Source organism: Numenius arquata, chromosome 3 (genome assembly GCF_964106895.1).
Source record: "Numenius arquata chromosome 3, bNumArq3.hap1.1, whole genome shotgun sequence".
Classification (NCBI taxonomy): Eukaryota; Metazoa; Chordata; class Aves; order Charadriiformes; family Scolopacidae; genus Numenius; species Numenius arquata.
The window spans coordinates 35,583,154-35,608,551 of NC_133578.1; the positions used below are offsets into that span (position 1 = coordinate 35,583,154).

The window sequence follows — 25,398 nt, forward strand, 5'->3', positions numbered from 1 at the left end:
TGGAAAACTTATTTTTCATGGTGAAAGACTCAAAACGGACAAAAATTTGAGCTGCTTGTCTCGCCTTGTACTATACCTATTCAGGACTCCCAGCTGCAACACAAAAGATGGTTTTAACAGCTTTAACTCTCAAAGCAAGATTTGAAGGTAGCAGACAACCAGCACTACTGACTGCTCTTCTTTATAACTGCTAATTTATTTTGCACCAGATAAAAATAGCATATTTCATTTTTATGTTTTCATTTTTTAAAAACATTGTGTCAATCAAATTGCCCACTAAAATTGAAACTTTTTTTGAATGAACATTTATAACTAATGTAAGCCAAATCTAGTTTCTTACAGTCATGTTGTAAAATTGAGAAATAGTGAGATGTGAAAAATTCTTAAATGCAACAGTATCAATGTGCTCTGCTGTCTTATCATTTAATGAACTTTCATTCTTCCCATTTATTAATCACTGGATGGATAATAGTGAACTTACATCTTTTCCCGGTGGACCAACTGGGCCTATCATTCCAACAGGGCCTGGAGGTCCCTGTAGAAAATGATTTAATATTAACTACAATAATAAAAAATATAAAGTCTCTTTCAAATTAAAAATGCATTAGGTATCATCAAATACTTGTACATTTGTCATACATAATAAAAAACAGACAGGATGAACTTTAAAATTTCAATCCACTCCAGTGATGAGACAGATTCATGCTTGTAAGATCATGCTTTTAACATATATTGTGATAGGTAATGTATACATACAGGAGGGCCAGGTTGTCCTGGTTCTCCGGGGGAACCTTGGTATCCAGCAGAGCCCTATAACGCAGCAAAAAAACAGTTAAGATGTGAAGAGTTACATGCATCATTCCATGGTGCTACTATATCTTACAACAATCTCATAATTGTAAGGAAATCTGTAGTCAGAACTGTCATCAAATGATCAAAGGTGAAATTAGCACAACCAAGCAGAATATGCCTACATGAAAACAGAATTAAAACTACTCCTCTAAAAGGATATGTACATCAAAAAACTCATACCCTTTGTGTGTTCACTGTATGTGTATTAGGATTCCCACTTTCTTTTATCTCCTACTAAGTTTTTGTATGAATGAACATTTGGGAATGTTAGCAGGGGATGATAGGCAGTGGCATGTCTTAAGACAACCTTAGCTGACACCCCACAGAATTGCAGAAAGGTCTGGGGAACACACGGACTTAAGCAAGCACAGTGTATAGCACTCATCCATTGAGTCCTGGTGGTGCACAGATGGTACAACCCAATTAACAGGAGATGACATTTATCCATAAAATTCTTCAGCATAGTATCTAGATTTATTGGTTGAAAATGTACCTAATATTTATGACAGAGTAAAGGAGAAGCTCATATAAAATGATATGAGATGATTATGAAAAGATTAATTTTACTTACAGGGGGACCTGCATGACCAGGTGGGCCAGGGGGGCCGCTGGGGCCAGGGGGTCCTGGAAAGCCACTCTATATTGTAGATTAAAAATAGTCATTATATTAATGTAATGAAACTATAAAGCTTAATGTGGTTGCTACAGTCACCAATAACTGTGAAATAAATTTTTACATATCAGTACAGAGAAAAATCCATGGTGACATGCAATTGGTGCAGTAAAAGAGAAGCAGCAGTATATATACACATTGCTAAATACATTGTCTAGTACCTACAGTCCCTTCAGAAAAGGGATCACTGGGTTTCTCTTTGCAGCCTTAGCTAACATACCCCACAGGATATTTTCAAAGCTGTAATTTTTTTTCTTTTGAGTCACTATTCTCCTTCTCTAGACCCCCAGAAGGATGCTTGCAGCTCAGCTCTTCAGCTACCTAAACTGGAAGAATAGATAACTGGAAGTCTTAATTTGTAAGAAAGAGTAAATGAGCTTCAGCTTCTCTGACAAGTAACTGAGCTTTACTAGTCTAACACTACATCTTCAGTGGTGGAGACAAAGTGTACTAATAAACTTCCTTGCTGGTCTATTGATGTCAGATTTTGCTTTCTGAAACTAATTTTAAAATTTCTCACCTGCATCCAGGAGATATATTACATATACATATACAACCCATTAGAAGAACTTTATACGATAAATCCTGTTTATGACCCTAGACTTCTTAGGACTTCGAGATAAACTGAACTAAGGCCATATTTATGTTATTGTCAGTAAGGCAAGCACTTTCACCAGGGAAATCTTTTCTGAACTTTAACATACTAAGCCATAAGAAAAAAATTATGTCTGGACTAACCAAAGGACTCAGAGGATAAAACCTCAATATACATATGGTTTAACTCAAATCAATAGTGTTCCTTATTTCAACTGGTAAAATGGGAGTAAAATATTACTATGGAAATTCTCAGTTTGGAAAGAATGCTAATATTTCTACTTCCTCTAGCAACAACCATAAAAGCATGTGATACTTCAAAACAGAAAACATTTGAAAATTAGTATAGTGGTTTACTGCAGTTATATGTGGTTCTTTAAAAAAAAATTTTGTTAAATTAAATTCTTAATGGTCCGTTTGGTACGGACAAAACAACTGAAGTATATGAATTACATGAAAAACACCGTGTACTACAGTACTGGCAGTATATTCCATAGCTTAATATTACACATAATGCGTGCCATATTGTATCAGAATAGGTCATGTATAACAGATGTTACATGAACCTGATTTTCCTAATACAACATTATATAGTATCGCTATACTATACTAGTGCACATAGTATAGTATACCACTATACTGCAAATATACCATGTTAATATTAGTTCACAGATTGCCTTTTGTCTATAAAAGAGAATCATTGTAATATTTGCTTCTTCCTGGGACAAGAAGTACACCAAGTGGCAGAGCAGTTAGTGTCTGGGTAAATCAGGTTGCCTTCAACGTGTGAATACAATGAGCAGTCCCTTGCTGTTAATTGTTAGAACTCATTTTGTATAAAATAACTCTGGATTCAACACGAATTGGAGCCATCTACTCATCAATTGCAATCAATTGATTAGACATACAGCTATAAACAAACAAGACGTTATTTTTTTCAAGGTGCACACTGAGGAGTTAAACTGATAGGTATGACATTTGCTTGCTGTCAGCATCTGTGAACAAATGAGTATATTTTAGCTAGAGTACATGCACTGGTGGAAAGAAACAAAGACAACATGTGGAGGTTATACAAACAAATAAAGAACAACTGGGATGTTAAGTACAAAATCAGTCCACAAGCAGTGGAGAGCCACTGGAAAGACAGTGTTGGAGAGATGTGTGACTGAGGAAATAACAGGCACGGTAACCACCCATGAACACCCATGACATTTTAAAAATTTTATTATTCTTCCAAATTATTTCAATTTGTATGTTTATTTGAACTGTTTACGTTGAAAATTGATAAATCAAATGTACATATTAATAAATTAATTAATCTATGTAATGTAAATGATAAACATTATTTAGTTCTAGTGAGTTTAGTCACATCTGCCTGTAACTGCTCTGTTACTTATTTTGCAATCATGTATTGCATGATGCAACGTAAAAGACCATATGACCTCAAAGTATGCAGACAATCCTGGCTGAAGACATTCTAGGGTGCCAAACTAAGTTGTGGGTTTTTTTAACCCAAAGTCCAGGGGTCAGGGCACAAGAAATCACTAAGTACCTCAAGGAAAATTGCCAAAATAGAGAGGAGTAACCTTAATTGTTAACTGAAAGGTATCTTGGTTATTTGCCTGGTTCAGCACATCTCATTTAAGTCACCAAGTAGCAAAATGCAGATGATATGATAAGCTGTGGGCAAAAACTGTGAGGAGCTGAATATGAATAAATGAATAAACAAATACAAAAATAGATGGTTGAAGACCAATGCATGGATGACCATATTAGCAAATGAACAAGGTAGAAATAAACAGATTAAAATAAAGGTGAGAAAAGAATGAACTATATTTCAGGAAACACAGCTGTCTTGATTAGAAAAATTATTTCATGAGATGATCTGATGGAACCCTGAGAAATAACACACTTGCTTGGAACTGCCTTGATATGTTACAACATGTGATTCCCAAACCTTGTTACGCAGCATTGGGCTGAAAATAATGATTATGCTTAACGAAGCAGCAGCCAATTTCAAATAATGTCAATTCACCATATCCTCTATATAACAGATTGCCTGAATCAAGAACAATCCATGTCATCCGTGGCGAGTATCTCTACATCCCAGTGCCTAAAAGGAAAATCATGAGGTGCAATATTTAAATTTATTTTATATGGGAAGCATAGCTCATGCAGAACTCTTTCAGGCAATCCATGCTTTATCTAACTAAAAAAACTGAAAATCTTGGGCCAAGCCTAGCAGGCAGATACAGCATCCTTAATACAGCAGTCTGAAAAGCTGTGGGTAAAAAAAATTATAATTGTGAAAAAACAAAAGTGAAAAGCTTTTGACTGCTCTGGGATGAAAAAAAAAGTAATTATGAGAGGGGTTTACTCACTGATTATAAGGCAAATTTGAGTTGCAGAAAAGTAAACAAGTGTGGAGTGTCATACTGATTAAAGGCAGAATGCTGCTGCATGGATAAAGGACAAATAGGGGCAGTGGGAGAGGTAAAAAAGTGGTGGAAGGGAGAGAAGCAATTAGTAAAAGAATACCAAAGCAGATAAATGAAGAGGGTATGCAAGGGAGAAAGAGACAAATGTTTAGGTAGTGTAAGAAAGTGAATCAGAGAGAGATTAGGAAAAAGGTCAGAAAAGGAATAAAGAGAGAGAAAACGCAAAACCCCCAGATAATTTATAATTACTTTCTAGAATGGTATTGCCAAGCAAACTGCTGCCTTACGTTGCATTCCTCTTGCAGGTAACAATTAAATTAAAACTGATCTTGTTAAATTAAAATCAGGATACATACATATCCAAGGTATAATCTACAAGCAGAAAATTTGTTCTTTAAAAAAAATGGACAGAAAAAAGGCTATAGCATCTTACAATGGGCTGTGGGTAACCGATACCAGCTGAACCGGCCTTCACATCATAGGAGTCATACTGTGGAGAAAAACTCTGTAAAAGAAATAGAGAAAAACAGAAAGAAAAAAAGAAGAAAAAAAATAAAGGTGATTGTTACAAATCAAGTCAGTCTTTTCTTACATTGGTATGGCAAATGTATGGAAATAACTCATTTGTATCTATTGAGTAGTACTTTCTTGACATTTAGCTGCCATATATTTAAATCATCCATAAGAGAAGCCCTGCCAATATCTTTCTTTTGTGGTCATAGTAACATTAGCTCCCTACGCTGTGCACATCCAGATATCATCTTAACAGCTGGGCCTCAGCTGAACCAAAAAATTACCATTCTCTCTTCTCTTGTTCTTTAAGCTTTTCCCCCCATTTTCTTTTCAGTTTCTTTTCTGCTGGGCGTAGCTGTCATTCAAGGAAGTTGATGAAGTATTTTCTGTTGCACTAAAGAATGTAATGGTTTATTATAATTTTCCTAATTTCTGTTAACTGTGACTAATGGATGTCTCATTTCAGAGTATTTTGGTAGCAAAGGATCTCTTACCTGTCTATAACTCTGTCCTTCCCTGAATTACAAATAATTTATTTTACCTCATGCATGGGAATTTACATATCTCAGAAAACTGAGTTTTACACTTTTTCCTAAAGCCATTTTCCATCTTTCTCATTTCCTGTTCACTATGTCACTCCAAGTAATTAAAATACAATCATTGCTTTTGAGCCCAAACAGCTGAGCCTCAATGCTTTTGACAATTTATCTTGAAACAAATGGAAGTTCAGTCCAAGGCATGGAGTGAAAACATGTCCTGTGGGCCTTTCTGAGAGCAGAGAGCATATTTGACACACCCATTTACATAAAAGACTGTTTAAAAAAACCCTATCAATTCTACAGTCCGTTTTTCAAGGAATTGACACGTAAGCCTCTTACTTGGTTTATGTTGATTTTTTTTATGCAGATGTTAGCAAACTTAGTTGGATATGGCACTAATGCAGTTTACGCATTAATAGCACATAGGTGGTTGAGCAGGAAAGGCTGAATACATGCAGTGTTCTGCCCGATAACCCAAACCACTGTGGACCCAGACCCTTTGCTGACCAGATACAGGATGACTGCTGTGCTACTGATGTCAACGCTCTCGTCAGGATTCAACAGCACATCTTTGATACAACATTGGAGTGGGTGACTAATTCAGCCTATCGTTCTCTCCTGTGTCTGCAGCTGCCAATCCAAACCCAGTAGCTATCTTGTTATGTTACTGTGATGTCCACTGAGACTGGCTAACCAACCCATGGGTACTTCTCCAGAAGCTCAGTCCTTCAGATGCAATCCCTTTCAGAGTTGAATAGAACCAAGACATCTTTCCTCAGTTTTTGGCTTACCTGGGAGTGGGGAGCGTACATGGAGGCTATAAACAGTGGCCTGTATTCAAAGGTAGCAATTGGTTTAACATAAGATTTTCAACAGTTTTGTGCTAAAGCAATGCCATCTTGTAAAGCTAGGCTTGCTTGATTGCATGGGAGATAATGTCTCTTAACAAAGCACCAGCTGTGGCTCAGCTCCCTTAACAAATCCAATTGCACAGAAACTTTAGTTCAAATTAGCTCTCTTGCTGAGTCTGCCCAACTCTTCAGAAGAGAATTCAAGATTCAGTGGGCCAGAAATAAAGAGGGAGCATGACAAATTGCACTTACATGGCACTTCCCTACAAGCAGAGGACCCGTGTTTCAGTCTAGTCTCCTGGGACTTCTTTATCAAACATACATTGGATGAAATACAAGAAAGTAAGAGAGTTCCCTAACCATTAAGCTTGAGAGAAATACTTCCTCCTGCACACTTTCTTTCTGATCAGATTATTTCTGAGTTACATAAAGCCTTCTTCAGATCTGGCTCCAAAAGTTTTAAAAAATAAGATAAGGCAGAGATTTACTTGCACTACAGCCAAATTTTGTGGACAAAATCCCAAAACAAGAACAAAACCCCACCTACCGCTCAGCTGTGTTTTTTAAAAGGCACAAATGAGAGACAGATGCCACTAAAAGCAAAGTATAAAAAAAGTAAAATAAAAGGTGCAAGGGACAGGTGCCTGTAGTATTGCTTCGTACGCTTATGAGCAACAAGGTAGAAGCTGAATGTAATGATGACTTACGCCTCCGTTTATACTGGGACATGACTGGCAGATTCCGGGAGGGCCAGGAGCTCCAGGACTCCCTGGCTGTCCTGGAGGTCCGGGGGCACCGTTTCTGCCCGGAATCCCTGGAGAACCCTGCAAGGACACAAACAGAGCAGATACAGACATCAGCACTTGCCTCCAACTGCAAGAGCATTGCAGGACAAATCCTTCCATTTGTTACAAAGTTTGAGAGATTGTGGTGGGAAACTTTCTCAAACATAACTAAGACCACAACTGAACACTCAGGAAAGACATAGACAGTAGACAAAACTCACACACGGAAACACGTCTTAGTTGCTGGAGCCTTATTGCAGCTGATATTTGATCAAAGACACTGGAAATATTTAACAGGTCAATTCCTAAATCTAAAATTAGTAGTGTTAAAAATTTACTGACCATAGGGTTTTTTTTTTCTACTGGGAAAAAAATATAACAAATAATAACAAATGTAATGCAGTTTGAACTAAACTCTCTTTCTTCCTGTTTTTCCAGTTTAAATATTTGAGAGTTTTGTTGAAGCTAAAGGGCTACTTTTCAAAATAACTATATGGCACAGTCCTGCAGACAGTGCAGACATCAATGAAAGCTGGATATCTCAGCAGCTTGAATGGGATATATAGCACTGTAGGAACTGGCTCTTTATTTTGCTACCTTCCTTGGGGGAAAAAAAAAAAAAGCTGCACTTACAGGGTCTCCTTTGGGGCCTCGGCTGACTACTGTGGGAGCCTAGAAAAAAAGGAAAAGTAATTAAATTAAGAACCAAAATCAAAACAAACGCCAAAACTGAAAGAGGAATAATAAATAAATATAGCATAATAAATATGTAATAAGAAATAAAGAAAGAAAAAAGAGGAAAATACATTTAAACATTGGAATATACTTATATCGGATTAATTCCATTTATTCTTATTCAGTATGTGGTGTTTGGTCAGTATTTTATCTTCATTTTCACAGTTCCACAAAGCTACACCTCTCCTGTAGGCAAAAACATGGCAGTAATGAAGTCAGTAGAGCTTTGGCATCGAGTACAATGGGGACAGGAGTCTACTGTGGAAAGCGTAAGGGACAGTTTTCTTGTATCCTTCTCAGTCTAGGATGTTAAGTGTGATAATGTAGATAATTTTAATTTCTCAGATCTACTCCTCCAAATTATTTATTTTTCATTTAATAATTCAGTTACACATTACTCTCTGGATTGTCAATTAGTAGTTCGGAACAGCTTTTATGTATTTAGATGCTAGTGGTAGTAAAGAATATTCAGCTGAAACTATCTTGGATCTTTCAAGGTGGCATTTCCCTATACACCATCCAAGGTCATCAGGACAGCTCCCAGTGGGCTGACCAACCTCGTCTATATTGAAGACAGAGGCTGGAGGAAGTAGTCCGCTTGTCCGTTATTATCAGGAACCACAGAACTGATAAAAGTCTCTAGACTCAACAAGAGAGGGAGCCGTGCTTAAATCACCAGCATGTTTGTATGTACCACTCATTTACATCTCTAAAACCGTTCAGTGAAGTAGCTCAGGTAATCCTGGAAGCAGTACAGTTGCAGTAGCGTGGTGTGACTAACACTAGGTGACATATTTGTATATGACGTTTCATGTTTAAGCAGCTATACTATCGAGCTGCAGACATACATCTTCTGCCTTCCTCTTTCATATACACATCTCCTTCATTCTTTTCTTGATAAGAATCTTCAATGTGCCTGTGGAAATCTACGTACTTTAACAGAATCTCATGGATCTTAAGGAAGGCTGAAATGTTTGGATAACCTTAGAGCTCAGTATAGCTGGCTAACTCACAGAAGCAGCTTAAGCAAAGGCCTTGGCATGCACTAACATTCTTGATTTTCCAGAGGTGAAGTTGCTGCAACTGGTTTAGATAATGTTGGTATCTGTAAACAAGATGATGATAAATTAGGGGTGTAGGTCTTGATTCACCTTTCCTTTACAGGGCATTAAATCAGCAATAACTCTGCAAAAGGAAATCTATTCTGTGATGATGTAGAATTGAGTTGATAAGAAACGTACGCTTCCGGTCTGCTGTGAAAATTGTCCAACTTTCTTTAACTCTGTGTTGACATTAGTTTTATGGATAGACATTGAGCATGCAGTGAACAAATAAGCTGCATTATTGTTTGCATTATTGCTATGCTTCACTGTAAAATGAAAAATGTAATGGCAAATTGTTGCCCTCTGTTCCTTCCCACTATTTATTTGTGCCTGTTGTCTACATAGAACCGGGTTAAAGGACTTCACGCTTTCAGCTGCATAGCCCAAAGGACTAACAAGTATTTTATCAGATCTGGTACCAATTCTCTGACAGAATACAGGAGTATTCTTGAATTAAAAAAAATAAAAATAATAAAAAGATAAAACTGTGAAAGATCAAGCTGTTGTGGTTTTTTTTAATTGATTGGGCAAAATTTGCCCATCCAAAATGCCCGCCTAGAATCAGAAAGTGATAAGCTTAGCATTTGAAGAAAAGTGTTTAAGATCATCTAAAACAAAATGAATTTAAGTTAGCAAGGATCAAGAAGGTGGCAACACCAAAGCAACATCACTGAGGACAAACTTACTCTTGTAGGTTGTGGTGTTGTTTGTGGACAAACTGGACAGCACTCTCCAAAGGGGATTTCTGGGTTGGGACAGTCCAACTCCTGTTCGTCACAGATAATGTCATCACAGAGAACAGATCCCGAGTCGCACACACAGATTTGGCATGGCTCTGGTTTCCAAACATCCCTGTCAGCATAAACCTGCCCAAGATGGGTACATCCTGCGACTGGAGAGAAAGACAAAATAATGTTCAATATTATTTCAAATGTGTTTTCCAAATCAAAGATGAGTAACAGAAAAGCTGTTGGATAGTCTGTTTTGTTTTCTACTGTAATATATTTAATGTGTGTAAAGTTTAAGGCTAAATACTTTTCAGACACTGGGAGGATCTGTTATATTAATTGCAGAGTCTGCTCTGAATCTATAAATAGACATCAATGGAAGCCTCCTGGAGCTGATCCAAAGCCCAATTAAATCTGTGATAATCTTCCGTCTCGAGTAATTTTAGTGTCAGACTGAGTAACTGTGTAATTAGCAATTGAATCCTCTACTGCAGCTAAAAAGGAAATGTGCCATATCTCTCAAAAAAGTGTATCACTGGCCCCCATGTGCCAACATGAGCACTTACACATGGATGTGGACTAAGCCGTCTGTCCAGCGCAAAGTCTTGTCACTAGCATCTTGCATTAATAGCTAGCACTTTTCAAAGTGTTTTTGAAACCCACCATATGCAATAGATCTAAAAGAATGTTCACATTAATTGCCCAGATGGTTTGCAATTAATGCGTCATCTGGCCTGCTCAAATGTTACAAGTGTCTGCATTTTCAGAAAAAACGTGTAATAGTCATGGCTTTGTGAATTCCTTCCAACAGCTATTCTACTGGTCAAATTTGTTGTAGATAATGAATTTGAAGAGACTGATGAAAACCAGCTTCAAACATTGAATTTTTGTTTTGTATTTCCCTAGAGAAACAAGATCCAGAAAACCCAGTAATTTAAGAAACCAATATGAAAATAACACTGTGAAGTTAAGACAAGCTCCTTGTAAGTTTTGTAGAAGTTATTGGAAGTCTCAGATTGCAAATGTAAGTATCTGTGAATGTCTTGAATAACGGAACAAGATTTTTTTCTGTGGATAATTCAAAATAACGCAATTTAAAAACACAAAATTCTGGAGAAACAGCTATTTGTATACCTACATCATCCCTAAAACTTTAATATCAGAAGTCACCTACTACACATCACCTTTCAAAAAGAAAAAAAAAAGCTCAAAGATGTAATTCAAAGCTCTGACATTAAATTTCCACTGGCTCCAGACAGAAAATTTTGAATGCTATCAAATTGTTGTAATGGTCATAATTATGTATGAGACTGAATCCAAACCTATAGTGCAGTTCATTCCTATGGGTTAAGCAATCCCCTTTTCTCACATGCAGCATCTTTCATCTCTGTTTTTTCTCTTTTCCAATACCGCATTTGTACACTGGTCTCTTCTTTCTCCTTACATTCTTTGTTTTAATTTCTCTCTTTATTTGGGTATCTGTTTCCACATCCACACCCCACTCTTTGGCATGGTACAGGCTTGGATGCGTTTCCTCTCTTAAGCTTTTTCTGCTCCAGTCAGTTTTTACTCTATTTGGTTTCCTCTTTCCCATAACACGTACTTTTCCTTTTCATCTTCCATGAATCCTCTTGTCTTTTGTACCCCACTATCTCACCTTCTTTACTGCCATGTATTCAACTAAGCTTATTTTTGCAGACTCTGCTCCCTTCCCAGTGTCTCACTCAGATGCTTTTCCTTGTCCATATTAACCCAACTTTTCCCTCTATGTCACCTATGAAATTCATCACCTCCTTGTGTGAGCTCTGTACGGGCTACAGGGAATACAGCAAAGACTCCTGGCTCATGGAGTGGAGAACAAGAGTGGGGATCTCGGAGCAGAGCACTACATGGGACAGGAAGTTTCTTGTCCCAATTTCAACCCCACTACAGGCTTTCTGCATACACCAGCTTATGTTATTTCTGCACTTCATTTACAAGAGAAGCAAACAGGAAAATGTTGACTTGTCAAGGCTGCCACTACTTATGGTTAAGAGTTGGTTTTGACCACCAGCTTGATTAGGACAACAGCAAGATGCAAGAAGCTTCAAAAATCCTTTTCAGACATTTTCAAGCCAATATTTTTTTCTATGCTTGATATTGGGCTGGGAGCCAGCATTCAACCTTCCTTTGATAACACAAAAAATCTTAAAATCTAAAATATTCCAGTGGCATATGAAAACTAATTCCCCTCAGACATTTTCTATCACCTAGAGATTCCCTTTTCCCTTTGATTCTGCACCTTTTGGGTATCACCTCAGCTCCTGCACAAGAGAGGTGGAGAACTGCCCATTTCCAGGACAGCATCTTCTTCACACCCGCCATGACACAGGGTCACGGTACCAGGTACTGCTTCAAAGGACACTGCCTAACAGCCACTACCTCTGAAGAAGATCTAGACATCCTTCGTTAGTCTGGCAAGCTAGATTTAGTTTCTAAAAAAATGGTTTGGTTTCTTAGCTCTCACACTGCAGAATCATGTCAGTGCATCCCAGGTAAATAAGATAATCCTCTGCTTAACTAGTTGCTGACTGTTTCTGTGAGAAACATTTTCCTCCTTCAACAAACCAGGATTTCACTGTGGACGCTTAGGGAAAAAAAATAACAGACTAGTCTTGACAAGAGTAATGACAAATTTTTCGTGACAAAGAAGGCAGCTGAAATGTATTTAAAAAATGAGAAGTGCAGCTTAATGAATGAAAGCTCTTTTATAGTCTCTCTAATGACTCATGAAAAAATCTAAGTTATAAATTGACAAAAGCTGAGTAGCTCAGTGTACAAGTGTTTTGCTGTGCACAAGAAGACCTCAAAAGCAGTACACTGTGAGAGACAGAATACCATCAAAGCTGCTGGGGAGGTTAGAGCTTGTTGTCCCTCTAAAAGGAGATGGTTGGATACACCCTAGAGAGTATGGGTGGGCATAGATACACTTCACCTGAGCGCGATGTACTCAGCTGCCACTCTGCTTAATCTCTTCCCAGCTCCACAGTTTAAAATGTCCTTCTCATTTACAAACACAATGAGGAAGGGAAGAGATGATTTTTCTTTAGTTTAGGGCAAAACACAGTTTATATATAATTGTTAAATAAAAATAACATGATACAGATCTAAAAGAATTAATACTGTTACCAGTGCACATGTAATGTACAGTTATATGAATTGCATATGTATATAAAAATATGCATAGTGTACACATACTTCTGTACCCATAAGATGTGTTTGAATATTCAGATTTTCAGCTCTCGGTACCACTCTCTTTCAAAACCACAATTATTTTTTTTTAACTATATGTTGAAGACAGCAAGGTTCTTATTCACTAGGAAATTCATATCCAAGAATTTGCATTTTCATATGTCTATTTTTTTCTTCATCCTGACTTCATTTTCATTGATTTGTTGTGTTGTTTTTGTATTTCCAGAGGTGTGATCTTGCTGCCTTACAGTGAAGAGGACAGCTCGAATGGGGAGCAGAAAAGGGCCATCTTTCTCATATTTTTGCACTGCTGGTTAGAAAAGATTCTGTTTTGAAGACAGCTGCTCTTTTCTGAAGCAGAGGCTTTTCTCAGTGACCAATTTTTCACACTGAGAATACTCACCTTTCCACATTTTAGTCAACAATATCGATGAAAGTCATGGAAACTTAAAATGTGTCACAAAATGACTGACATAATTTTACAGTAATAAGGAAATAAAACGGATTTCTCTGTTTTTACAAGGTTGTCATTCAGTTATTCTACAGTAGATGGCATCATGTGACAGAAAGAAAGACAAAAAATCGAAAACATCTGGATATAATGACATTCATATTTGCTTCTAACTTTCTGGACATTGTTAAATGAATTAAGAAATAAGCTAGGAGAGCTGCAATGAAAATCATTGCGGCGTTTGGCAGAATGAAAGTATTAAATAGGTTTCCAAAGGAAACTTACATCTGGGAAGACTTAGTCTGTTCAAGACACCCCCTCTGTGCTCAGATGTAGATCTGTGTGTCAGCATGTTATGACATAATGCATTTTGCATTGCTCATAAAGATTAACTGTTAGCTCCAAAATCCTTTGGAAAGCTGATTTGTGCTAAAGCCCTGGCAAGTAATGTATAGTAATAATAAGGTTATAAAAAAGCTGACTTGCCTACTTCTAGGATTGTGGTAAAACAGTCACATACTTGCCTTAGCCAGCTTTTCTTATGGATTCCTAAACATAGATATTAGCCCAAGATTAAAAAACATAAATATTAGAACTCAACAGTATCAGTATATGGCAATGTAAAATCTTATTCTTCTTCCCAAAGCCCTAAATATGGTGGCTATACAGCATTTCAGTTCTATGGCAATTATTGCAATGGTATGTTGAAAGCTGTGTCAATCTCTAATTCATTGTACAAAACATTAAAGTTTAGTATTTGAAAGCCTGGATAACTTTGCATTTATGCTGTTTTACCAAGCATTCACAACTTTAAAGATGTTGCTGCGAGTAGCATTTCCCTGGGCCAGCCTAAAAAGTGAATAAAAGGAAAAAAAGCAACAGAATCTTCGTCATATGCTGGTTTTGAATTATTTTCCATTTCCTAAGCAGACTAGCAGCTGTCTGTAAGTGGACCAATAGGGAAAGCTGAAAGGAAAATCACCATTTAGTCTCAATGGACCTATAAGTGTGGTACATAAAAGAGCCCAAATGTGTACAAGGGAAAAAAAAATGGTCATTGTAGACTTGAAAGATGACAGATGTCATATGGGACATAATCCCGATTCCAGTGAGGTGAACTGGAATTTGTTATTGAGTGCTATGACCTGTGAAGCTGATCTGTTTTGTAGCTGCTTTTGGCTTTGCATTTGTGCAAGCGCTGTGATCATGACTTAGCCACATTTATATGGCAAAAGGAAAAAATCTCCTAATAGTATCCTCAAAAACCACAAACTTTTTGACTTTGGCCAAAGCAAATGTCCAGCTATTGCATTAGTAGCAGACTCACATATCCCCTGTGCAGAGATGTGACTAAATGCTTAGAAATTAAAGAACATCTTGAACTTGTCTGGTTCTGCCTCAGAAGGGGCGATAGTCCACACAGAGGTGACTCACGATCCTTCAGCAGCAGCTCAATGATGGCTTGGGAAGCAAAAGTGAGGAGCTTTGATCTGCGAGAATCTGATCACAAACACACTGAGTCGAGGAAACAGCTTTTGCTGTTATTTAAAGTGAATCTGGTAAAGGCTAAAGCACTGAAATGAAAGTGGCTTTGCCTCTAACTTTGACTGGATCCAAAATCTGCTGAAGCTAAGGAGGGTCCTTCTGTTCCTTTTTATGGACTTTTTACTGTACAAAGCCTGTGCTTCCTTACTCTCCCCTAGTTATGGTCACTTGCTCTACAGGATGGCTACTTCAAAAAATGTTTTTACATTTCGTCTATAGTAAATACATCCATATATTGTGTATTCCAGCACTGTTTTATACATTGCTTAACCAAAGGACTAAGTAGAAAGGAGATATATTGTTCACTTTCAATTAAAATTCTGTAATTCTCCCCTACACTGGAGCAGACAGAGTAATCCATCCCAGCATCTGCAGCATCGCTGCTTTCCATTTACTGAGCAGGAAAGAATGTCACGGCGTCTACCTCGAAGTAAATGGTTTGGGCTCCCTGTCTGGTAGTATGAGGATGTTTATAAGAAAATCAAACATACTCGTTCCATCCCGTAATCAGTAATGGACACAAACGGACTCTCATAATGAATTAATTGGCTTGCTGAGCCAGAATGGCCTGGTTTGTCCGCATGTTCTCTGGTCAGGTAAGTTCTAAGTATTCAAAAAGTCTGAAATAGTGTCTGTTTTGTAGGAGACAGGAAAAGAGGTGGAAATTTGAGAAAAATGTTTTAACAAGATGATTTTTTTTTCAGCTGCAAGGCCTACAGATATTCTTTCAGCTAGAATTGTATTAAAAGAACCAGCTAATTAACTGCATCCATTTTATATAGTGCATGATGAGATAAGGGCCAATTTGGGCGTACCTACCCATTAGAATATTTTCAGATTTAATTGTATTGATGTAATATTTTGTATGGCTTGTCCACCATATGATTGGAGGTATCAGGAATGAAACCTCATTTGATAAAACACTTAAATGCAGGATGTGAAAAATCAGAGTTGGTCCATGTCCTGTAGGAGGAAGAACTGCTATCAAGTGGAATTGAAAAGGAGTATGAATAAATGGTTCACAGATTTCCCAAGTTTCACACCAGAAAGGATGGCTACATCCTATAATTTCAGACTGAAACTGAAGCTTTCTTACTTCCAGGGATGCTCATCTGCCAAAAAGCTGGCTTTTGAACAGTTCTGCCACTGTGCCAGACATTTTCCTCTTTACTCAGACACAGAGCAAGAAAAAGAAAGCAGCATAAAAGATGCTGGTTAATCTTAATACTGTACTTTTCTGTCAGAGGTATTGCAGAAAGGAGATATGCACTATTTCACTGGCAATGATAGGAGAGGCTGGATTCTCAGGCAAAGGATCATTACGTCATGTAGCCTATCTGTCCTTGCTCTGAGACCCAACCAACCTATCTTTCAGATTACAAAATGGAAAAAACCCAAGGCCTGCCCTGGTACAAAAAGTATTTGCATTTTAAACAAATCATTGCTTGCTCCCTTCATTCATCTTTATAAGCTCCAAATGCTGCAACCTTTCTGCAGATTTTAGAAATTTTAGAAATATCAGGATTAAAAAATATCCTTACAGCATATTTGCTACCAAGTAAAACACAAAATGCCTCTATTTTCCTTGCAGATCATTGGCTTTTTCCTAATATTTCAAAGTGTGATTTATGTTAAGAACTCTAATTTTTCTCCTTTATCTTCAGAGGTCTATCGTTCTTCTCAAGGGTAATGTAGTCTAAAGTGGCTGAATCTGTCACATTGTTCTGCCTCAACATTTATGTTTCACAAATCGCTCTATTTGGGCATGCATGTTGACATCCTTGAATGATGTTCTTCATGCAATGTCTAAAGATCACCCTGCCACACAAGCAGTGCTTTGAAACCGGGATCAGCGACATCCCATCAGTGATATTGTTACACAACTGCCCCACTGGATTCAGCTGGTGTCCAGCATGAAAACAAAAAAAAAACAATGGCAGAAGAGTTTTCTTGTTTCAAAAGTGCTAACAGGAAAACAAAGTGCAAAGGGAGATTTTCGGTTAGTTTAGTTGGTGGGGGTTGGATTTGGCAGAACTGTCATTTCTACCTGAGTCAGATAAGGGGCAGGACAGAGCAGACTGCTGTGTATCTGTCACCTTGCTTCTTTTTTGGGGATCCCCAGAGAATTGTTACACCTCTTTCTAAACTTCTAAAAGTCATTTTGAGAAAACCATCTGATGGACGCTTTTGTTGTTAGCTATTACTTGACAACATCATGGCCTAATTTTTTTTTTTTTTGTAAGGGAGGAAGATATTCCTGAATGACTGACTGTACTGAGAGGTTGTTCTGGGATTTCCTCTTCAAAATCCTCTCTCTCTAACTCAGACAATTATATTTATACTTCTGTCTTTTTGGTAGAGATAGAGCTCTTTTGCTGTAATCTACAGAATGTGTATCATTCATTCCTGATTAAGGGTAAACATTGCTTGATGAGAATGTCCCTTGATTTTACTGGGTTTTAAATCAGACTTAAATCAGACTTCTAATCATTCTGGTGAGAACTGAAGATCTTCAGTGCCTGAGAGATCAAACCTTTTAATAAGGGTAACCATTTGCATTAGAGCAGGACACACAGTAAGTAAGAATTTAATCTCAATTCCGAGCACTCAATGCCTTTTAGCGGGACCATTGCATAATTTTTCAGTTACTCTTCCAATTATTGGTAAAACGCCTGTGAGATTTTTTCCATCCCCTCTGTTCTTACATTAAAATATCTTTTGGCACATCACCTTTTGTGCCATTTGGTGTCACTCTAAAAATAAGCAGCAGGCTGCAATCACTTTATTTGTGGCTATTTAGTTGTAGTGCTGGCATAAATTCTCACTACTCTGTGGTAATCTGATTTTAATGTGCTGCTTGTCTTTAGAGTGACTGATGCCAAATGGCGCAAAGACTTGTGTCTTAAACCAAGCAGAAACTGACATAAATTCAAAGTCTGATGTGATTAGTGATGATTTTATGGATTTATTAGTTTCTTTAAACGTACATCCTGCCCACTCCTTGGGCAGTCATTGAAGACTTCTACAGTCCGAGTCCAAGTGTGAAGGTAATTTAATTTCTTGAACACATGAGCACTTCCAATTTTGTTCCATAAGATGCTGGCCTAACATATTTCTAAAGAAAAGCAATAGCTTCATGCTCAACATTACTAGGATCATTTAAGTGGAAAAATTTACCAAAATCCAGCACAACATTTTTTCAGAACTTTCCAAAAAAAACACCCACCCCCAAGGTATATCTCAAAGACATACTTCTGCGCTTCTGATTTTAGCTAGGACCAGTAATATTTTATGACATTGGAGGGTTCTTTGCAACATTTCTTGCAGTAGGTCTGCCCTGGCAAGAATAAAAAAAAACTGAAAGACTCATTGTGTGCAAGCAGGTTTCCCAGACCGTACAACCAGTCTGGGACATCCAAAGCATCATGAAAGTGCAATTCAGCTTCTGAGCTGCTCAGTGAAAGAGAACCATTGGAAACTGATAATTGTTACAGCTTGCTCTACATAGCAACTCGTGTAAAACACTGAACTCTAACTACTTAATTCAGGATACTTTAAGCTTCTTTCAAGATAAAACCCAAAGGCTGTGTGGGAAAAAAAAAAAAGTATGATTTTTGTTTTTCGTTGCCTAACTTTGTAATTAAAGCAATTTTTATCAGGTGATTAAAGTTTCAAGTGGGACATGATCTTCTCTTTCCCCTTAGCTCAGTGAGAGGGCTAACAATTTTATGCAATGCTGTTTCTGTGGTTTGCCTTGGAAGAAATCAGCTAGATTCAATGCTTCTCTCCTGAGACTGAAACAGATGGGAAATGTTACAATACAGTATAGTACATATGGTAATATCATTTGTATTTTCAGATATGTTGGACAAATTCAGCCCCAATATAACTCCACGGCCATAGTGAATTTACATCAGAGATGAGTAAAGCAGCAGGGGGTCAAATTCTACACTAACGTAACTCCCTGCACAATTTTATTGATTTCACTGTAATTTCAGAAGCTGGAAGTAAATGAAGGGTTTGGATCTTGTATTTCATATTCCAGTGACTGATTAAAGAACTCTGGCGTATTGTCTAAAGAAAGGAATCATATCTTTGGCTTCCAATAAATTAAAGGTATTTGTAATTCAGAAGGTCAGGGGTGGGGCTGGGGGAAGCAAGATTCTGAATGCATAGAGCATCATTAACCCAGCTTAATCTGCAAAACAGTTTGTTTTAATATAAAGTCCTTATTCCAGTTTGTACTAATTTGCCCCACATCCATTTTGGACAGTTTGCTGGATACAGATGGCAGCATTTGAAATTCTTCTTAATCTGCCTCATAGAGGATATTAAATGGGTATTTGTACACTGGATACAATGTTCTTATTGTCAATTTCCTAAGGCTACCAAAGTGGGTATTGTGAGGGTTTTCTCAGGGTACCAAAAACGACTGTCTTAATTTTGGGGCCACTTTTAAGTATCAAGTTTTGTGCCTATTTTTCAAGCATGAAGACCTAAGGATATTTATTCCTAACTAAATCCTTCAACAGGTGAAAATCCACACCTTTGGCGCTGTGAAGAGCCTGCAAGCACAGAGCTGGCTTTTTATTAATATCAGAGGTCAGAAGCATTGCTACTGAAGTGGCTGCCTGAAGCCTGGCACACGTGTAGCTCTCTCTGCCCTGCGCAGCAACAACACCTGCTGGCACAGGGTGAGAATAAACAGTGCCGCGTAGCAGACGAGGGCTAGAACATCTTTAGTAGACACAGCCAGATCCACCAGAGTTTATCTGCTGGAGTCCTTAAAAGGCATGAGTGGAAGAGCCTGAGCCAGAGAAAACCTGATAAATGAAGAGGCTCTGTACTTTTTTTTTTTTTTTTGATTCTTCACCGAAAGAAGTTTACAATGATCTTTCTCTCTTCAGCTGCTCTAACAGGAAAAGAATCAGTTGGACTTGAACGCCTCTCTTCTTTCCTTTTTATTGCCTCCCCCTCCCTAACCCCCATTTATGCTTTTCTGTTCATACAAAAAAGCGAGTTCTACAAAGAGGACCACCCTGCCAACGACTAAGCCACCAACAGGCTTAGAATATTGTGCAAAGAATCTTCAAAACGTCTGAGAAGATTTCAATTACTCTTTTCAAAGATTTGCAATTCCCACTACACAGCCTATTGTTTGCTTTCACTAGGACATTCTTCTCTTAAACAGCTGGCACAGAATGACTACTGCTCTGTAGGGAAACAAGAAAACACCATACAGTAGATTTAAAGCCAAACACGGAAAAAATATAAATTTTTTTTAAAGGGCCTCTCATGAACATAGAAGTGTTTTCCAAGAGAATATGAATTCTATTTTTGCTGCTTAGAGATGAAGGAAAGCATGGGGGATGTAGTTTGTTTTCCTTTGATGCTCAGCATGGCTATTACACTGAACATCAAAGGAACAATGAGCGATGTTTCCCGTATTTTCCATTAGCTGTGTTGGGGTGAGCAATTGTTTCTCTTGTGTCTGTCTGAAAAAGAAGCTGCAGTTTTGCCCTTGCATCTTTCCTAAAAGAAAATGGAAAGAAGGAAAAGAGACAGAAGAAGAAGGGAAAGAACAGAGGTAAAGAGACGGTTGCAGCAGACAGCCTGCTAATGCACCGCCTGGTCACTGGACATGAATTGTGGGGAAGTTCAGGGCGAATTAATTATGTCCAGAAGTTTTCCAAGAACTGCCAGTGTCAAATTGCTGTGGGAAGTAGTTTCCAGACACAGATCATCCTTTCCTATCTACTGCTGCAACGGTGCACAGGGTGTTCCTGCGACTCTGCTGCCCTTTGCAGTGCTGGGGCTGGGAATGAAGCGGTGCCTAAAGCCACCATAGCAGCCCACAAAAATTCTACACATGGAAGAAAATCTTTTGCTGCTTGGCAGGAAAGCAGACATGCCTGTGCCACCCTCCAGGGTGGGATGCACAGTGACTGAAAGAGAAAACCAGTAGCAGAAAGGGATGGGTCTCCTGTGGTAGTGGATAGCTTTGTCTTATGCCAAAGGCCATTCTCCATTAAAGTCTTAAAGCTACAAGTCACATCCCCAATTTCTTCAGACTCATTTGGGTGCCCCTTTAGCTGTAAGAGAAGCCCTTGCCTTTTAAAATAACAAAACACATTCAGCCTTATATATCCTTCCATTATCATCACATTCTTCCTGTTCAATGTCCTGTGCATGCTTTCTCCTCCCTGGCAGACATTTCTTCATAGAGTACTTGTGTGAATCAAAGCAAGACAAAAATGTGCAGGCATTGTTAAAGAAGGTACAGTTTTCATTCTCATTCTGATAGTTCATGTTTAAATGAAGGGTTTGACGTAAATGAGGGAAAATGGAAGTAGTCTCTTAGCTAATCTGAAAGGAATCTCTTCTGCTGTACTTTCACTAAACAAAGCCAGAAGTCCCAGGGCTGAAGCTTATCCAAACTAAAGCCAACAAACGGTTGTTGTTGGAGGGGGTTATATCATGTTTTCCATTGTCATTTTGACATGAAACAGGCAGAGCCTTCAACTTTGCAAACTTGGAGACAAGAATATTGGCTCTGAAGTGAAAATAAATAAATAAAAGCAGCAGTTAGAAGTAGGCTAGGTTTTCTCAAAGCAAAATGGAGAAAACCTTTCCTATGAGATACAAGATGAGAAAAAATAATGACTGCTTGAAAATTTAAATGCAAAATATAATTCACTATGCCTCTGTGTGAAAGATCACTCTACAGTCACCGATGGAACTTATTCCTCCTTGCACCCTTCTAGGCTAAGCACAACTCTGTCTCTGTTATACTTACGGAGGAGACTTTCTGACTCCTGTAATATGTAGTTTTTTACTGCTTGTGGCAATTATCAGTTCATCAGCCACAGCCAGGAGCAACGTAAGGATTAATCTTTGAAATTGTTATACAGTCTCAAACCAATGTGAGAAATATTAATGGCATGGTCTCTGCCCATAAATATGAGAATTGTATTTCCCTGAAACACAAAGTGCCTGACTGTGCTAAATGGAGAAAGATCAGGAAATTCTGTGGGAATTCCTTATAGATTTCTCCAGGGACAAAATATCTCTTGTCAGGGAAGCCACGGAGAGGACAGAAAGTAAAGCCTTGCAAACCCTGTGCATTGAAAGATTCAATGGAAGAAAGAAAATCCCTAGAGAAGTAGCTGTCCTGCAGCAGTAACTAAGCCACAGCACTGGCTCCCGTACCTAGTAGCAGCATGGCCATGGGAAACCAACTGCAGTGAGTCACCACACAGCATCTCTGTAACAGAGATAACACCACCATGAGCAGCACAGCCCCGAACAGCCTTCTCTCCAGGAGGAATCCTCTGGATTCCCTGGGCTGGAGATGGGCAGCATGCTAAGGGCCAGGGGCTGCAGCATGCTTCTGCACCCAACCACACTCTTCTGCACCCAACAGCCAAAGGTACAGAAATAAAATAACAGTTCTTGCATCACTCCTGGACTACTCACTACACGGTATATTATCATGGATGTGTTGAAGCAGGAGTAGTCTGGTAAAGTATTGCAGCAGGCAAAATAATGACACTAAAATTTTTTTTCCATTTTCAGTTAAAGGTTATTTATCATCTGCCAAAACCCAAGACTAGAACGTCTCAAAACTGTGGACATGCAGGTGGTAGGTTCTGAACTCTAAACCATGTTAAAGTTGTGCAATCTACAATTTACCAAGCCACCACAAGGAGATTGAGCTAACAGTTGTCATGCTGAATCAGAGAAGATCTTATTATACCCTTTTCAACTTTGAGTTTTATTTTTTTGGATGTTGCCAATAATAAATTGAATTTTGCTCCATCACATCAAATTTCTGCAATGATGTGGAAATCTAATGCAGTTACTTCAAGACCAAAAAAAACCCCATTTTGTTAACAACACATCTTTACCATTGCCAACCGTTTTCCTTTTCTTAGCTGGGATCTTTTCCCTAGTTTCTTAAACAAGCATGACTAAAGGATAGTAAAATCTGGAGTATTAATGGACATGACCATTGCATTAATTTCCACTTTTGTGGGTTTTAATGAATTATACTTCAAACCAACAAATTAAAACTTGCAACTGTTGCAGCAGCTGTGGCCTGTGCTCTTCTCCAGACTACTAACCTACCATGAAAACAGCAAGAATCATATAGTTTTCATGCTGCCCACTAGCCTGGGAAAGCACACTTTGTTATTGTTTCCCCCTGCTGGTAGGCTGAACCTTTCAACTCTGAAAAGATTGCTTTTAACCCAAAATGCTAAATGACAGTCTGCATCATTTCCATTACTGACCTACAGCACACTTTCCCAATTATGAGATCAGGTATGTCCCATTTTCTGCACATTTCTGATTAAAACAAGGTTTGAACAACATTAGCACATAACTGGGACGATGACTAATAGATCCATGTCCGTCTGGTTTGCCAGCCAATCTGTGAAACAAAAAAGTGTTAGTAATTCACTCCTTCCTTTCTCTTGAACAGCATTAATTAAAACTAACACCCAGCTGTTATGTAAGGCTGGCATCAGTTAAGATTTTGCAAGTGACACCTGGCTGCCTATTTCAAACCTCAAAACTCTGGCAGGAGCTGGAAGAGGAAATAGGATCTACTTGTAATCTGCAGCACTAAGCAGGGAGCAAATGTAATGATGCTGACTGAGGTATCAACAGTAATATTCATGCCAGAGACAACACCCTTCTACCTCTGCCTCTTCCCCTTGTAATAAAGCAGTGGATGTTTCCAACTCCACCTCCTCTTTAAAAAAGTCAGTCTATGTTGATTTGGTCTCAAACCAAAAACAAATTTGGAAAATAATGAAAGGGATATATAATGGTCTCATTTTCCTAAGGCTAATGTCTTCCAGGGATGTGTGATCTAAAATGTGTTTATGAAATTTGTCATATTTCCAAGAACATATATATAATGTTTAGAGGGGGTGGATTCCCCAGGCTTTAATTTAACATGATTTTTCCAGACCAGAAAGGAATGTTTCAGTTTTCCTAAGCATATCCTTGCCTGCTGTGTGCTTGGTCAAAAACAGTTAGGAAAAATGGAAGAGCAGTAGACCCCCGATCCTTCATATTTTCATGTAGTCCAGGTTAGTTAAGATGGTGTAATTATCTGTTGGCACACAGACATGCATCATCTGGTTTTACCTTCAAAACTCTGGAAGGGGACTTTTCTGTAGTACCAAAACCTTTGAGGAAAGATAGTTCTCATTGTCATTAGCTTTACCTTTAAACTAGCTAATTTATCAACGAAGAATATGCACATGCGATGTTGCATATAGGTAAGTGCTAAAAATTCCAGTTTGGCAGTCTCACAAATACACTGCATCTGTGCAGTACCCATCTACTTCATTACCTATCCAATCCTTTCCAATTAATAAAAGAAGAAAGCAAAATGGCTAAACCAAGCTGCTTACAAGTTTTCCTAAAATTTCATCCTTCTTTTCTGGGGAATCGGAAGTGGGTGCTCAGCTTAAAGGCTTCTTTGCATGCTGCCTCCTGAAACCTACATGTAATGGTTATATTTAATTTTAAAACTGTAATTTGCGACTCAAAGTAATAAGAAAGGTCAATAAGTCGTCTCAGAGAAATTTTAGGATTCAGTCATTACCTCAGAAATGAGCTCCCTGACCAAACATCCAAGATAATACTTACAAGGAAAATGCTAAATTACTTTAGAGCAAAAAATTATTTGGAATAATAATTAAGAGTTTCTGGCTCTGCTCTCACACTGCTTTTAGAGAATTAGAGTTTTCCTGATGACCTCAGTGAAGTTCCTAAAGGACTATTGGGTGTACATATGAGAAGTGTCACAATCCAGGTGTCTGAGATGTCCCTTACCCATCTCAGATGCAGCTGAGACAGGCTCAAATCCATCTGAGCTCCCTTTTGGCACTGATGTGAGCAGGGCTATGCACGTGCTTCCTTTTCAGTCAGTGGAAACTGCCAAATACCTCCAGTCTGTCTAGCTAAAATTTACGCTGTCTTCTGGAAGTAGCTGTCTAGATTGACTATACAAACTCAAGATAAATGGTACAAATGTAGGCCATAAGGCCAGAGAGTGCTTGCACAAAACATGCTGGCTGGGTAGAGGATGCGTTTCTTTCCCAAAGAAGGATTCAAAGTTCTTATACTTCTTGGTAGTTTAATATGCAGGATGTAAAGGTGCCTTTCAAATGGTGGAACTGAATATACATTTCCGGAATCTGAACCATCTGTCATGTCTGCAGCACCAGCTTCATGTCGTGTCAGCTATCAGGAGGCATTTTATCTTGAATATGGTCAGGGCTTGCAAATGCCTTACACTAACTTGACACATATCAGAAAACCTGAAATGTGGATAGGTGGTTTC

The 25,398-nt window shown here is 38.2% G+C and overlaps 1 protein-coding gene across 1 annotated transcript in view; it reads right to left on the reverse strand.

Moving 5' to 3' along the window:
- The window catches only part of COL3A1 (collagen type III alpha 1 chain), a 52,453-nt gene that overhangs the window by 24,410 nt on the left and 2,645 nt on the right, over window positions 1-25,398 (reverse strand). The window contains exons 2-8 of the mRNA XM_074145032.1: window positions 9,770-9,975; window positions 7,879-7,917; window positions 7,168-7,284; window positions 4,991-5,062; window positions 1,424-1,489; window positions 757-810; window positions 482-535 (exon numbers count right to left, since the gene is read on the reverse strand). Coding sequence (XP_074001133.1) covers window positions 482-535; window positions 757-810; window positions 1,424-1,489; window positions 4,991-5,062; window positions 7,168-7,284; window positions 7,879-7,917; window positions 9,770-9,975 — 608 coding nt within the window. The remainder of the gene's footprint in view (window positions 1-481; window positions 536-756; window positions 811-1,423; window positions 1,490-4,990; window positions 5,063-7,167; window positions 7,285-7,878; window positions 7,918-9,769; window positions 9,976-25,398) is intronic.